At 40.2% G+C, this 15719-nt stretch overlaps 1 protein-coding gene and 1 pseudogene across 1 annotated transcript; both read left to right on the forward strand.

Moving 5' to 3' along the window:
- The window catches only part of LOC132400630 (b(0,+)-type amino acid transporter 1-like), a 29447-nt pseudogene extending 22720 nt beyond the window's left edge, over positions 1 to 6727 (forward strand).
- Positions 6728 to 12097: 5370 nt separating this feature from the next.
- LOC132400636 (rho-related GTP-binding protein RhoB) lies at positions 12098 to 13854 on the forward strand. Its single transcript, XM_059981805.1, has one exon. The coding sequence runs from the start codon at positions 12281 to 12283 to the stop codon at positions 12869 to 12871; it is 591 nt and encodes a 196-aa protein (XP_059837788.1). The 5' UTR covers positions 12098 to 12280; the 3' UTR covers positions 12872 to 13854.
- Positions 13855 to 15719: the final 1865 nt, after the last annotated feature.

Consider the following 15719-nt stretch of genomic DNA (forward strand, 5'->3'; position numbering starts at 1 on the left):
TAATGATAATGAATATATATGTTGAATTCTCCTTTTTGCTCTCTAGTCTTCTACAAATTTAAGGTCTGTTATTGAGATGCTGATGATAAAGAGAATTTCAGAGGACTTTTCCCAAAATATTAACTTAAGGGTGGCAGAGTGGTGCAGCTAGCAGAGCCACTGCTCAAAGCAGTAGAGACCTGGGTTCAGTCCTAGCCTCCGGGGCTATCTTTGTGGAGTTTGCAGGTTTTCACTGTGAATGCATAGGTCAAGTCAAGTCACTTTTTATTGTCATTTCGGCCATAACTGCTGGTACAGTACATAGTAAAAATGAGATAACGTTTTTTCAGGACCATGGTGTTACATGACACAGTACAAAAACTAGACTGAACTACACAAAAAACAACACAGAAAAAAACTACACTAGACTTACAAACCTATCCAGGAGCGCATAAAATGCATAAAACAGTGCAGGCATTACAATAAATAATAAACAAGACAAAAGGGCAGTAAGGTGTCAGTCCAGGCTCTGGGTATTGAGGAATCTGATAGTTTGGGGGAAGAAACTATTACATAGTCTGGTCGTGAGAGCCCAAATGCTTCAGTGCCTTTTCCCAGATGGCAAGAGGGAGAAGAGTTTGTATGAGGGGTGCATGGGGTCTTTCATAATGCTGTTTACTTTGTGGATGCAGCATGTAGTGTAGATGTCCGTAATGGCGGAAAGAGAGACCCCAATGATCTTCTCAGCTGTCCTCACTATCCGCTGCAGGGTCTTGCGATCCGAGTTGTTGCAATTTCCTTACCAGGCAGTGATGCAGCTGCTCAGGATACTCTCAATACAACCCCTGTAGAACGTGATGAAGATGGGGGGTGGGAGATGGACTTTCCTCAACCTTCACAGAAAGTAGAGATGCTGCTGGGCTTTCTTTGCTATGGAGCTGGTGTTGAGGGACCAGGTGAAATTCTCCACCAGGTGAACACCAAGAAATTTGGTGCTCTTAACGATCTCAACCGAGGAACATAGGTTTCCTCTGCTCCAGTTTCCTCCCAAACACATGCAGATTGGCGAGCGACTTGAACGCTGTAAATTGCTTTTTGTGTGTTCGGGGGTTGGTAGAATCTGAAGGCATTGATGAAAATGTGGAGAGAATAAAGAATGGAATTGATACAGGGTTAGTGAGAATGGGTGGTTGCTGATCAGTGCAGATTTGGTGGGCTGAAGGGCATGACTATGAATCTATAGTGTGTAAGGCTCTAAAAACATTGAAGCATATTGGTTTCTTTTGTGTTAGACCTAGCATTTCCACCATAACTGTATCTTTTTCTTATCCAAAAGTTTTACAACATGGATTTTTTATGGTCTGACGTTTGCTGCATTGGTGCACATGAAAATAAAGAAGCCACATCTTCCTCGACCTTTCAAAGTAAGATTTAGTTTAACACACCTACTTCCATGAAAGTGCATTTTTTAATGTTTATCTTTTCTAACACTGATTTCAATTTTGCACTATTTCTTTTTAGAAATTACATATTGTATTTCATAAGCATTATTAATAATTCACTCTTTCTAAGCAAACATATTGGTCTAGATTATGCTGGGAAATACTGGCAAAACTGTCAGAATTTGTGAACATTATGCCTAATGACTGTCAGCAAGTTCTGCAGCTCCACCAAACAGGAAAATCTAGGCAAGGGTTGCACTTCAATAATCCTCATGTAGTCCAACATGGAAATGGGAATCTGAGCAAAATGCCCAGCACGTATGCACCTTCCACCCTTGCTGAAGAGTCCTGTGCTGGGTAGATTTGAGAGGCAAATGATCTAAACCTCCCGATTAGAAAAGGAAGCAATGAAGATAAGAGCCTGAGAAAAGTTTTCATTACTTAAAGAATTTTACTTTGTGTTTTTTTTAAAAACCATTCTAGCTTTTAGTAAGTTCTAAAGCAATGCTGGTGCGTTCCAATGTATTTATTATTTTACTAAGGTTTTAAAGTATTATATACTCTCCTTTCAAAAATTATCAATCCTTTTTTATTGCTGTGCTTTTAATTTTTTAAATGTTTTCTGGAACTTTGACATATTCAAATGCTTAACAGCTTTCTGGCCAAGTCAAGACAGAATGACATTTTGTTCTTTCTGTGGGTTATTTTTTTTTTAATGGCTTTTTGTAATGCCCATTACTAAATAGACCTACCTGCAGAATAGCACTGCTCAGGAAGAGTACTTCCACACCGACCTTGATTCTAGTCTAAATTAATTACGTCTGCTTTCACATAGTCTACACCTTAGGTCCACCATTTCCACACTGACCTTGATGCCAGTCTAAATTTGTTCAGACTGCTTTCACATGGTCTATATCCTTTTATTCCTCCCTGCCAGTCCATGTTTCTGTCTAAATGCCTCTTACACAGTACATCGCAATCTGTTTCTGCCACCTCCCCTGGCAGAGTATCTTCCTGTGTAAAAAAGCTTGCCTTTACATTCCCTTTAAACTTTCCTCCTTTCACCTAAAAACTATATCTATCATTTCATCTTTCCATCTTGGGGAAAAAAAGATTTTGATTTCCACCCTATCTATGTCTCTCATACTTATCTTTCAGCTTGCATTTAGATGTGGACACTCCTGTTAAAACAATCTAACTTCGTCCATCCAATTTCTATAGCTGACATACACCACTTCAGGGAATATCCCAGTGACCACCTTCTGTACCCCCTCCAAAGCCTCCATGTTTGGCCTATGGTGTGGTGACCAGGACTGCATACAATGGTCCAAAAGTAGCCTAAATATGTTTTATACAGCTGCAACATGGCTTCCTGACTTTTATAAGCAATGCCCCGATTAATGAAGGCAAGCATGCCATACACCTTCTTTACCAACCCATCTACTTCTGTTGCCGTAATTTATGAAATATTATCAAAGGTAATTATGGACTACATTTCAGTCTGCAAAAGTTTCATAGTATTTACTGTTGGGCAACAATAAACTTGAAGAAACTCAACATCAATTTAAAAATTTTTATAAAGAAGTTAAAGCAAGTTAAACTGGCAGTTTAGAAGTAGAGGGAATTATGTTTCATATTAGTTTGATTCTTTTTAATTGGAGTGTTCAATGGATCTGGAAGAGAAGCCATTCTTTGCAGTAAGGAAGAGTAGGAATGGCAAGATTGTATGTTACATTATCAAAGTAAATGTAATTTTCAAGGTTTAATGGGTCAGTCTCAGTTCTATGAAAGAAATAAAGATCCTTTTGGAGATCTGGGATTCAGTTGTGATGAATCAATGTATTCAAGGCCCTTGGAGGTCAATAGGGTTGGAAAGCAAAGATACTCAACATAACAAAGTATCTTCACAAATATTATCCTCTCTGCTGAGGAAGATGCATAGCTTGGAAATGCTTGGAAGGGGAGTGAAATGTAAATTATCTGCACATAGTTATTTGAATATATATGGTTGTTTATAGAAATAAATACTTTGTAGCAATCACACACCAAGGTCTGGAGTATTCCAAATTATCTGAAAATCAGAAATAACTAATTTTAACTACTCAATGTTGAGTCAGCTACTTGTGTGACAGCAATTTACAATTTAAACTGAACTCTAAGCACAACAGATTTGAGAATCAATTGTAAGAATGGACAGATATGTGCTAAGGAAGCTGTTTGGAAAATTGGAAAAAATTAAGCAGAAAGCTTCAGAGGATTAGGGTCCTGAATCAACTGTGGCATAGTCCACAAAGAGGCATTTAAATGGAACTTGTGTTCATATGATTATTGTCTCCCATAGTTTCACATAATATTTTAGTGACCCAACCTAAATATAGATATATTTGATATATCTAGATATAGTTTGATATCTTCAAACTATAGTCATGATTTTAGGTCATGATTCTGCTCAGTTGGCTTTTCTTGGTGTGCTTTAGTTTCTTGGCCCCGATTATGGTTGTCTCTTTTGCATCATTTGCCAGCCATTATTGAGAAACGAAATGGGCATCTACATCAATGGACGGTGTTATAACTGAGTTTTTCAAGTTGTTGCTACTTCTACAACAAAAAGTTAAAGAAGCTACAACGAATTCCTAGTCAGTGACAGAGTTATGGCAGAAGAATATATTGAAATCATTTTCAATACTGAGATCTATTTGTTCAGAGCTCTAGAATCACCATGAAGTATCTTTTTTTAACTAATATTTACAGTACATTTGCTTTCATTTGAAACTTTCTTTCTCTATTTAAAGGTGCCAATGGCTATTCCAGTGTTCATGCTAATTGTTTCGATCTGCCTGGTGATGGCGCCGCTCATTGAAAATCCTCAGATTGAATACTTGTTTGTTGGTTTGTTCATGTTGAGTGGAATATTGATTTACTTTCCATTGATTCGCTTCAAATTATGCACATGCTCAGTGGAGCGCAACACTCTGCATTTGCAGCTGCTGCTGCAAGTTGCGCCAACAGAAGCAAACTTAGATAAGTTGGTCAAAAAAAAATTGCAGAAATTGGCATTATTTAGATTAGAGTTTCCCAACCTGCAGTCCACAGACCCCTTGCTTAATGGTAGCAATCTATGGTTTAAAAAGGGTCGGAAATCCTTGATCTCGATGGAATAGAGGACAGTAGGAAAATTCAGCCGGCCAGTTGTCATGAGGAGAGAGAGTGGACAAGATACACCAGCATCATAAAACTTAGTAAATGTTATTATCTAGGACTCTTTCACAATGATAAAAAGCAAAATTTGATTTGCTCTGTGTATTATAAACAAAATTATCAGTATTGCCTTTGAAAATGTTACATTTATAACTTCAGCTACCGATATCTCACAACTGGGCCAATTTAAGGCAATTCCTGAACACATACTGGGGCATAGTTATCCACCTATTGCTTCTTCCACCATGTCACTGTCTTTATCACTAGTATTATCAGGTTTGGGAGTTAATTTCATTTGTAGAATTCAAATGAATTCTAATGAATTCCAGCAGCTGGAGCAGACTGTATTTTTAAATAAACATAAGTTTAATACTTTAATACAATTCTGGCAAGAAAATAAATATTAATTACAACAGTAAAATGTTCATTAAGTTTGCTCAAAGGTGATGTGAATAAGATTAGTGTTTTACAAAGGCAAACAAAAATGCAAATATGTAGATTTGCAAAATTTCATGCTCAAATCACATAGGTTATATTTTCAGAACCACTAGCTATATTCCTTCTGACTTTAAAAAAAACTAGTATTTCCTTAACTATTCCTATCTTAACCACATTTGAAATTAATTGTTATTGCCAAATCTGAAGCAAATTTTTCAGACCTGATTTTCACCGGAGTTACTCTAGAATTCCAGGACAAACCAGACAAATTTCAAATGTTAGCTTTATTATGGAACCTTAATCCCAGCCCAACCTGACTCTGTGATGCAAACTCTCTACTCATTAGCGAGAAAAAAGAACAGGGAAAAATATGCCTTTTTTGCTCTTAAGTGCTGAACCTAGTATTTAATGTGGCCCATTCATGGTCATTGGAAAAAAGCTCTAAATTTAATGTTGCAAATCATTTCAAATTATCATTTAAAATTACCTCAAAGCTATTGTGAAAAATTGTAACTAGTGATGAGTGGCATGAAATCACTCTAAAGGATGTGAAACAAATCAGAATCAGAATGATTATCACTGACATATTGTGAAATCTGTTGTTTTGCAGCAGCAGTACAGTGCAAGATATAAATATTACTATAACTTATAATTATAGTACAAAAGTGGCGGATGGAAAGAAGCTGTTCCTAATGCATTGAGTATGGGTCTTCAGGCATCTACAGTAGTAGTAGTAGCGGTGTGATCACTCGATTCGGGTATGATATTCTCCGAAAAGGTTGTCATTAGGATGGATTCTCTTAATGGAGAACAGCTCTGTGTGCTTTGTTTAACGTGGGGAGTCTGATGCACAAGCAGACATCACAAAGTTCTTGACGGATCAGGGTAGGTTCAATGGCATGCAATGCAAGACATCTGGGGACCCTCCACTGCTGCAGCCTTCTTCCACCTTACTGCCATTGTGATGTGTTATCATCCTCCGCTAGCTCCATTGTTGAAGTCTTGGTTGGATCACTTTTTGTCTGGAACCTCCTCCCCCTTGACATTACCGCCATGAGTGACTGAATGGGAGCTAAACTTCAGAGGGCATCACTCTTGAGATGTTAGGGAAACACAAACTTCTCCACCATGACAAGGTGACATTATTACGTGACTGTGGTCTCCCAATGAGGAAGCTGAGGATCCATTTGCAGGGGGAGTAATAGAGGTCTAAGTTTTAAAGCTTGTTGATTGTTAGTAAGGGGAGATGGCATTGAACATCAAGCTGAAATTAATAAACAGCAGCCTGATGTATGTTTTGCTGATGACTATGTGCTCTAATTTTGAGTTAATCCACTGTACATTTTTTGTGGCGGTAGGCAAATTGCAGCTGGTCCAGGTACTTGCTTAGGCAGGAGTTAGTTCTAACCAAGACCAACCTCTCAAAGCACTTCATCACAGTAGATGTAAGTGCTACTGGGTAATTTTCATTGAGACAGCTTACCCAGCTCTTCTTGGGCACCAGTGAGATTGATGCTCCCGTGAAGCAGGTGGGAACCTCCAACTGAAGCAGTGAGGGGCTGAAGTTGTTCTTGAACAACTCTAGTCAGTTGGTCAACACAACTTTTCAGTATCATCGAAGTCTGAAAATTTATGAGGGTTTATCTTCAATGTTCTGACGTTGGCTTCTGGGTTGTCAGATGCTGTGGGGATTTGCATAGGTATAGTGTTATTTCTTCTTTCAGGGTGTGTATAACAGGCATTGAACTCATTGGGGAGTGAAGCATCACTGCTATTTATGTTGTAAGGTTTTGCCTTATAGGAAGCATTGCTATCCAAACCCTACCATGGCTGTCATGCATGCAATTGTGGCTCTAGCTTCATGCAGAATTCCCTTTTCAATCTCATGATGGTTTTCTGTACGTCATACCTGGACTTGTTGTAGAGTTGTGGCTTGGAGGTCCTAAATGCGGTGGATCTAGTGCTCAGCAGGCTGTGAATCTCCTCGTTCATCCAAGGATTCTGGTTTGGGAAAACTCGATATATTCTCAAAGGCACATGTTCATCCATGCTGTCAGTGATAGCCATGGCATAGTCATTCAGATCCGAAGATGAATCCCTGAATGAGTACTGCGCCTCTGGTAGTCACTGAGAGTGGCCTCTCCAGGGCGCAAGCCAGGGCATATGATATGGAGATCTGTCTGTTGCCCATGCAGTGGGACCCCCCCCCCCCCATGCTGATGACAGTCCAAATGAACGACAAAGGTCGATACAGTTCGATGCCAGCAGCATCACAGGAGTTGCCGTGCCGGCGCTGGGTACAGCAGTCAGCCGCCTTCGGGACTCCGACTCCGGACTTTTCCCCGGGGTTTACTTCCAAAGCCTTTCCTGTGAGCGGGTATAGCTGCAAGGCAGCGGAGGTTTGAAATCAGAGTTTTCCCTCTCCTAGATGAGCTACCATCCATGGTTAATGAGCCCCATTGCCCAGGGCAACTGGTTTTAAGGTGCCAGTGGTGCACCTTTGCCCCTTCTCCTGTCAGTGAGAACAGCTCCGCCGGGCATAAGAACTATGCCACACGTGAAGGCCAGGAGTTGGACTTGGTTGTCAGAGGCTGTTTGAGACGCACACCATGAAGAGCATATGTTTAGCAGTGGGAGCTCGTCCCCACTACCACCCTCCGGCTATGACTACCTTTGGAGCCTGAGTATCATCATCTAGTGATTCAAGACAGTCTTGGAAATACTCCACTTCCCGTGACCATATCTTTGCTGTTCTCATCACTGGTGCTCAGTGTCTGCCTATATTCTGGGAGTAGATATACAGCCAAGTGATTGGACCTGACAAAGTGCCGGCACAGGATGGCATGGTAAGTATTCTTGATGCTGATGTAACAGTGGTCTGGTGTGTTGGCTCCTCTGGTTACACAAGTGATGTTGGTGGTAGCTTGTCAGAGATTTCTTCAAACTAGCCCGATTGAAGTCCCTTGTAATGATTCGGAAGGCATTGGGGAATGCTTTTATTATTGAAATTACTTTCAGAGTATATTCCTAATTAAGTGATCTTGCTTTAAACCAGACCAAGAACATACCAGATCCCAATCAACCAATAATCAATTAATTAAACACGCTTCAAAGTTAACCAATAAGAAAATCAGGGATTTACAGATAGGCTGTAAGTTAGAAATCACTGCCATTGATTTTCATATGTATGGAATTTAATAGATCAATTTAAAAAATTATGGAAGTCAAGCATGTTTCACAGTGAATGATAACTCTATAGTAGCTATCCATTCTATTTTTCAGCCCTTGATTGCCCATCCCAGCCTGACGATACTGGTGATGCTCCCTTACAAACCCAAAGTTTAATTAATACTATTTTGAATCTGTAGGTGGCGCTCATATCCAGCTTCAAATTTGGTTGAAGAACCCCAAATGTATTTGTTGCGAGGTTAGGAAGAATACAACTGGTTTTCGTTGTCACAAAATTAGTGCTCACAATAAGAGTGCACACCGTGGGAAATCATGGGTCTTTCATGTGAAAAATTCAATGTCATGTGTTTATACGGACAGCTGGAAGACTACAGATATTGGCCAATTCTCTCTTGATTGAGTGAAAGTATTGCATAATCCAAACCAACAATCTCACAAGACTTTGATTTACACTAGCGCCTGTAATGCACAATGATACAAACTCAATCCTAATAGTAAGTTGCTGCATACTTTTTAAAATTTCACAACTAAATTTTATTCATAAAATATATACAAGAAATACAAAAGCAGTACATGAGTTTCTTTTACATTCCTAGTGTTGCTCAGTCTTTATAGTTGAAGAGTTATTGGTTCTATGCATTTGCAGTGTTAGCACATTCTCTGTAGAGAGCTCCTTTACCATTCGGGTAGCCTCTTTCATGACACAGATTTAAAGTGTCTGAGGGGCTGCTATATGGGACTTAGACCCTCAACTTTTAGTGGCGGAAGGACCTTACACTACAGTTTTTCTCTACAAAGCCTTTGTGTTGTCTGCACCAAGCTTCACTGCATCCCTTAATTACTTCATTTTCTGGTATGGATGTTCCATTGCACAAGATCCAGAGAAGCTGCAGAGGGTTGTAGACGCAGGCAGCTCCATCAGAGGCAAAACCTTCTCTGCCATCAAGGACATCTTCAAATGCCAGCGCCTCACAAAGGCAGAATTCATCATTAAAGACCCTCACCACTTGAGATATGCACTTTTCTTGTTATTAACATTGGGGACGAGGCACAGGAGCCTGAAAAACCACACTCAATCTTTTAGGAACAATCTCTTCCTCTCTGTCATAAGATTTATAAACAGTAGCTCACTGTTCCCCTTTTGCAATATTTATGTACATTGGAACACTGAGTAATTTTTATACCTTTCTCTGTGCTGTCTCTGCAATACAAGAGATTTTATGACATATACCAGTAATAATAAACCCAATTCTGATTCTGACGTACTTTTGCAGTCTGTAATGTGTCAGTTGGCAGCATTTCCTGATGGACATCTTGTACTGGAAGACCAGTAAGATTCAGCCTGACCAAAGTGCATCTTTCACCAAGCTGATGATCTTCCAACAGCACTCGATGTTTGTCTTGGTGTGTGTCCCTGGTAACAGTCTGGATAGCAAACTCATGTCACTGTATCAAGTGACTTAAACACATGTTTATATGATGCGGTGCACTATCACATCCACTGGCTCATGTTCCAGAGACCATGCATTTAGGTTGCATAGTATAATAAGCAAACTATATTATTTTACCTTTTATAGTTACGAAAAATAATTTTTTAAATCTTGCTGATGTAGATGTTTCTTTTCCATAGAATTTTGCTTTTGGTTCTCACATTATGTATGTTTTATAAAAATTTTGTTCTATTATAAATTTGCATCCATTTGCTCTGCCAATCTAAATGTCAATCTGCTATTTTATGAACAGGCTTGCCAATAAAATGGTTTTAGAAAACTTCCTTAAATGTCAACATTTTGTTCAGTCACTAAAATTTCATGTCATTTGGATGGGGAACTGATATAGAGTGGAAAATAATTCATATTTCTCAACTTTTTAATTAAATCTATTTAAATAGACTTCAAATAATAACAGAGGGTAATCATTATTATCTTACATTGATTACAAAGCAATAACATAACAATTCATATAACATCTTTACTGCATTAAAATATCTCAAAGTACTTCATAATCATTAGCATTTAAAGCTCAGTCACATAAGGGGAGATGACCTAAAATCTGGTTTTAGGAATGGTCATATCAGAAAAGAGAGGTGGAGCTGGACGAACGATGAGGGAAAAGGATCTGGTGTGTATATGACGAATAAACTCTTCTCATGCTTCTGTCCAGGTACAGGTATCAATTATAACTGACATTTCGATGACAAACTCTGCCATCTTCATCAGGGATGATGCCTGGGTCAGTTATACCTGGCTGGAAACCTGAGAAGAGGTTAAGTGATGAGGAAATTCCAGAATTAAGGCATTGCTGCCAATGCTGGAGCAACTAAACTGGGTATGATTAAAAGTCAAGAACTGGAAATAAAATGGAAAATATTGGAAATAATATGTCAGGCAAAATCAGATTTAGTGTTTCAAGTTCATGTCATTTAATTGGAACTGAAGGAATTAGGAATGCTAGAGGTTATAGGGATCAAAGAAGAGCAATCCTGCAGAAGAACTTGAAAGCCAAGAGAAAGACAAGAGATTCTGCAGATGCTGGAAATCCAGGGTAAAACACAAACAAAATGCTGGAGGAACTGGACAGGTCAGGCAGCATTTATGGAAAGGAATAAAGAGTTGACATTTCAGGCTGAGACCCTCAGGGCTGGAAAGGAAAGCCATGCTAATTAACAAGCCAGGATTTCAATTCTTTCACTTGAACCCAATGTACAAGTGAGGGGTACTCGCTGAATGATAGGGACAACAGAGTTTGGGATATCCTTTAGAAAGTCTATCAAAAATATTAACATGGTTTTCCTCTCCGCTGATCCTATCTGACCTTTGGATTTTTCTTCCATTTCTTGTTTTTACTTAAGATTTCTGGCACCTGCTCTCTGTTAGCTTTCCATGGGACAAAGGAAACAGGCATGAAAAGCTCTGGATTATTATGATTGCAGCTAATAATGGCTTGTTTGAATATTTCAGAAGATCATTTGGGATGGTCTGTCAGCTGAGACAGCAATTAAAAGCTGGTTTTAATTATGCCATGGCTAAAATTCTATCACAGGGTCAAATATGAAACCAAGGATGGAAACATTTTGGTTCAGTTTTAGACAGTATATAGGACTGTTGGACCATGTGGGATTTTACAGATTTGTTAAATTCATCCGAGTGAGCGCTTATATTGGTATATTATTTTAATACAGCACTAAAAATAAAAATTACGGGCTCACAACTGACAATGGACATCAATCACCAACACATAATGATTATAGCAGGACATTCATAGATTGGTACAGACAAATGCAGGCAAGTGGTTAATTTAGAACCTATTGAATTCAGTTATACAGCGTTGAAAGAAAAGTTGCTGCACTTCTATTTAAAATCCGACATTCCCAGTGACTCATCTAAAGGGAAGACAAGTTTATTGGTTCTAAAATACTAACTGTTCTGTACAATATTTGTCACTTTAAAGTACAGAGAGCCCTGGGCGTGATTTATTGCTTCCCAAAACGAGTTCTGAGCTCATTGTGTCTCTTCCCAAATGCCGGTTGCTTTATTCAAAAACTCGGAACGGAGCAAATATGCAGGCATTTCAGAAATCGTGTTTCTTTTTTTACTAACAGCCGATTTGAATGTCAAATTATTATTCCTTTTCAAAACTTTTTTTTAAAACCTAATGTGGGGGAGGGTACTTCAACCGAGTTTTCCTTCCTGTCTCTCGTAGTCTGGGAGCTGACTAACCTCTTGACTTCCCAGCAGCGCGGCTCCAATCAAGGAGAGGCGGAGAGAGCCGATGAGCTCAACCAGTAGCCTGCCATTGGACGGCTATATTTAGGAGATAGCGCCGGCCCTTTAAAAGGTGAAAGAGGCGGCTGCGATGCACGCATTGCTTGGTTGTGCGTTACTGGGAGAGGGATACAGAGTAGATCCGTTTAGCTTGTGTTGCTGCTCGGATTTCTAGACTCTTTGCATTGGCACAACAATTCATAAAAAATAGTTTTAAGATAAAAAAAGAGTCTAAGAACGAAAAATAGGAAGGAAAACAAACGAGGAGTCATGGCTGCAATTAGGAAGAAGCTTGTGGTGGTGGGTGACGGTGCCTGCGGGAAGACATGCCTCCTGATTGTGTTCAGCAAAGATGAGTTTCCCGAGGTTTATGTCCCCACGGTGTTCGAGAACTACGTAGCCGACATCGAGGTGGACGGCAAGCAGGTGGAACTGGCGCTGTGGGACACGGCAGGCCAGGAGGACTACGATCGTCTGCGACCCCTGTCCTACCCGGACACTGACGTGATCCTGATGTGCTTCTCGGTGGACAGTCCCGACTCGCTGGAGAACATCCCCGAGAAGTGGGTGCCGGAGGTGAAGCACTTCTGCCCCAATGTGCCCATCATCCTGGTGGCCAACAAGAAAGACCTGCGGAACGACGAGAACGTTCGGAACGAGCTGGCCCGTATGAAACAGGAGCCAGTACGCACGGAGGATGGCCGCGCCATGGCTGTGCGTATCGGAGCTTACGACTACTTGGAATGCTCGGCCAAGACCAAGGAAGGAGTACGGGAGGTGTTCGAGACCGCGACGCGGGCAGCGTTGCAGAAGCGAGCCCGGCCTAGCAGAGGCTGTGCCCACTGTTGCACCGTCCTATGATGCTTCCCCGACCACTGCGGCCAGCCGGCATTACTCTGCAAGCTGAACTCTTCCCGAGAGGGGACTTAACTCTTGGGCAGTAAGAAAATGCGGACAGTTTCTAGGAAGAAAATACGGGACATCACTAAAGAAGGGGTGGGGGAAATGTTTTTTTTGTTCTGACAGCCGATCGACCACCGTGAGAGAGATGCAGATTTTTTTGAGTTTATTTTAAGTGGGCTGAAGATGAGTTATTCACACCGATTGCAGGCGGCACTGTCCTGTAGAGCCACGGGTTGTATAGCATCCCACTCGGGATGCAGCAGACGGACTGCCTTACAATATGCCAATGTTGTAAAACAATGCTTTAATGTGTGTGTATATATATGTGTGTTTATAAATAGAGAGGGACGTTTATGTTATTCTTCTCCTGTGAGAAGCGACGAGAAGGGTTTGTGGTGGGTTCCTCCGCCGATTCCTTTTCCGTTGTTTTGTCCGGTTCGCTTTAAGCGACATCTTGGTGTGTGAATGGGGTGCTGGCCGGCAAAGGGACACGGTGTATTGGAAAGGGCACGGTGGTACTCTCCTCACCTACCTACATCTAGCCTACTCACGATGACTGTCCGGTTGTGCCATCTGCCAGAAGTGGGCGATCGCAGTAGTTTGGCGCGACCTCCAAAACAGAACACCCTTGTGGTGGCACTGACGATAAACTTTGGGATTCTCACTATATACACAAGAGAAAATGGGAGGATATTTACAACCTTTTATTTTGCTCTGAACATCTGTACTGGTAAAAAGAGGACTTCTCAAGTTCCATCGATATTTTTACTCTATCTGAAGTGGTACTGAGGTGGGCCTTCACTGACTCAGTGTTAAACTCAAAAAATGGCGACGCTTCGCAATGAGGCCGAGACGTGCATTTGTTTACAGAATTGTATACCGAAGTATAAGCTGTGTAAAAATTCGTTTTCACGCAAAGTATTAAATGTAATCAAAACTGACCTATTGGTTTGTTTTTATTTCATAATTATTGCATAATCCTAAAGTTATTTTAAAAATTAGTAGTCGAGTGTCCTTTGAGTCTGCGCGCCTGTCCAAAATTCAATGCTGGGATGCACTAACGGGAGAAGGCAGGCGACTCTGGTATTGCAAACACAGTATGTTTCGTTAAGTGCACAAAAAAATGCTAGAGTTTTTTTGTGAAACGTGGTGAGTTAAGGACAGTCGGAATTCGGTTATCTTTTGTGAGGGAATGGGCGTGGTTAGTTTTTATTCCCCTCTGCTTCCATGTTGACAGCGAACACTGCTCACGGTGCGGTAATCGGCCTGGTTGGCACTGCGGTTATCCCTAACCCTGGCATTTCTAATTCTCGTGCACGAATTCATTGGTGTATTTAAATAAGTATCCAAATATGATTGCCAGTTCATACTAAAATGGGAATTTAACTCTACCGCACGACATAAAATTTGGATAAACTTTTTGAACAAGATTAAATTCCTTATTTGCTAAGGCATCACCGGGAGATTGTACATTCGAATAGTTGCACGGGCGTTTCTGAAGGAAGGACTCACTACCTCGGTTGGTGCGAAGCGTGAAGATACCCTTGAGAGAGAGAGAGGGTTTCATTGAAGAGTCCCAATTGTCCACTAGAGTAATTTGTATCCATAGGCACGTCTAAGGACCACAACCATTGACCCTAGTAAATAACACCCTATCTTGCCCTCGGAATATATGCCCTGATGTTGTTTATAGTAACTTTTTAGCCAAACCGGAAGTTGAGAGATTGAATCTGTTATACCTTTAACATAATTTCCTCCTTTTACCATCGCCCTTTCGCCCTTTCCCCCTTTCCCAATCATTGGCTCTTGATTTTTTCCTTGTATACTGCCAATGTTAAAAACAACAAATTGAAACCCTTAATTATGGGCTTTTTTAACACAGTGTTCCATCTAATATGTTGTGTTATGTCACCGCATTGCATTGTTCATAATTAGCGCGCACAACACTTCAATTTGCCTGATACGGTTGTAACTTATGTGAAAGATGGTATTTCATTTTCCTCTGTCACAAAATAGAAATAGTAATTTATGCCGTTCCTGAACCATTGGACAAAAGACCATGCATACAAATAGTTTCAATAGAGAGAGTATTATGTCGCATGGTAATTTCTTTACAATTTGCTACAAAACTCAAGTTTCTGTCATTGTGAGGAAGCAAATTCAACGTAACATTTGAAATGGTGCTCTTAAAAATCAAAAGAAAATCTTGATTCCTTGGAATACAGATTAATTCAAGGATAGTACTAGAAAAGGCATAATAAATCTAATTACGCTTAGAAGGAAGGCAACGGGTTATTATGTCACGCTGTAATGGTAGAATAAAATTTAAAACCAGAATAAAGATAACATTCTTAAATGATTGTTACTACAAACCTGCCCAGAAACTGCAAACATTTCTGGATGTAAAGTTGATTGCCACATTTGTTGTTCTACTGCAAAACAATTGTAGGCAATGTGCTTTGTTACACAAAAAGCTATTTTTGAAAATCGCAAGCAAGAGAAAATCTGCAGATACTGAAAATGAGAGCAACACAATGCTCAGCACGCCAGGCAACATCTATTGGTGGTGGTGGTGGTGGTGGGGGGAAGTACCGTCAATTTTTTGGTCCAGTATTCTGAAGCAAAACAAAGTAAATATCTGCAGGATTTCACTATGATTTGCAGCAGCTGTTCAAGGAAGGAAACTGCAAACAATTTGATTTAAACTTGGATTACTGCAGGTAAATACTTAAAATTCCACTTCTCATCTTGGACATGAAAGTGCCGAAGCAAGAATTTTACCATATGAAGAAGCAGAACATGGGTT

This window comes from Hypanus sabinus, chromosome 10 (genome assembly GCF_030144855.1).
Source record: "Hypanus sabinus isolate sHypSab1 chromosome 10, sHypSab1.hap1, whole genome shotgun sequence".
Classification (NCBI taxonomy): Eukaryota; Metazoa; Chordata; class Chondrichthyes; order Myliobatiformes; family Dasyatidae; genus Hypanus; species Hypanus sabinus.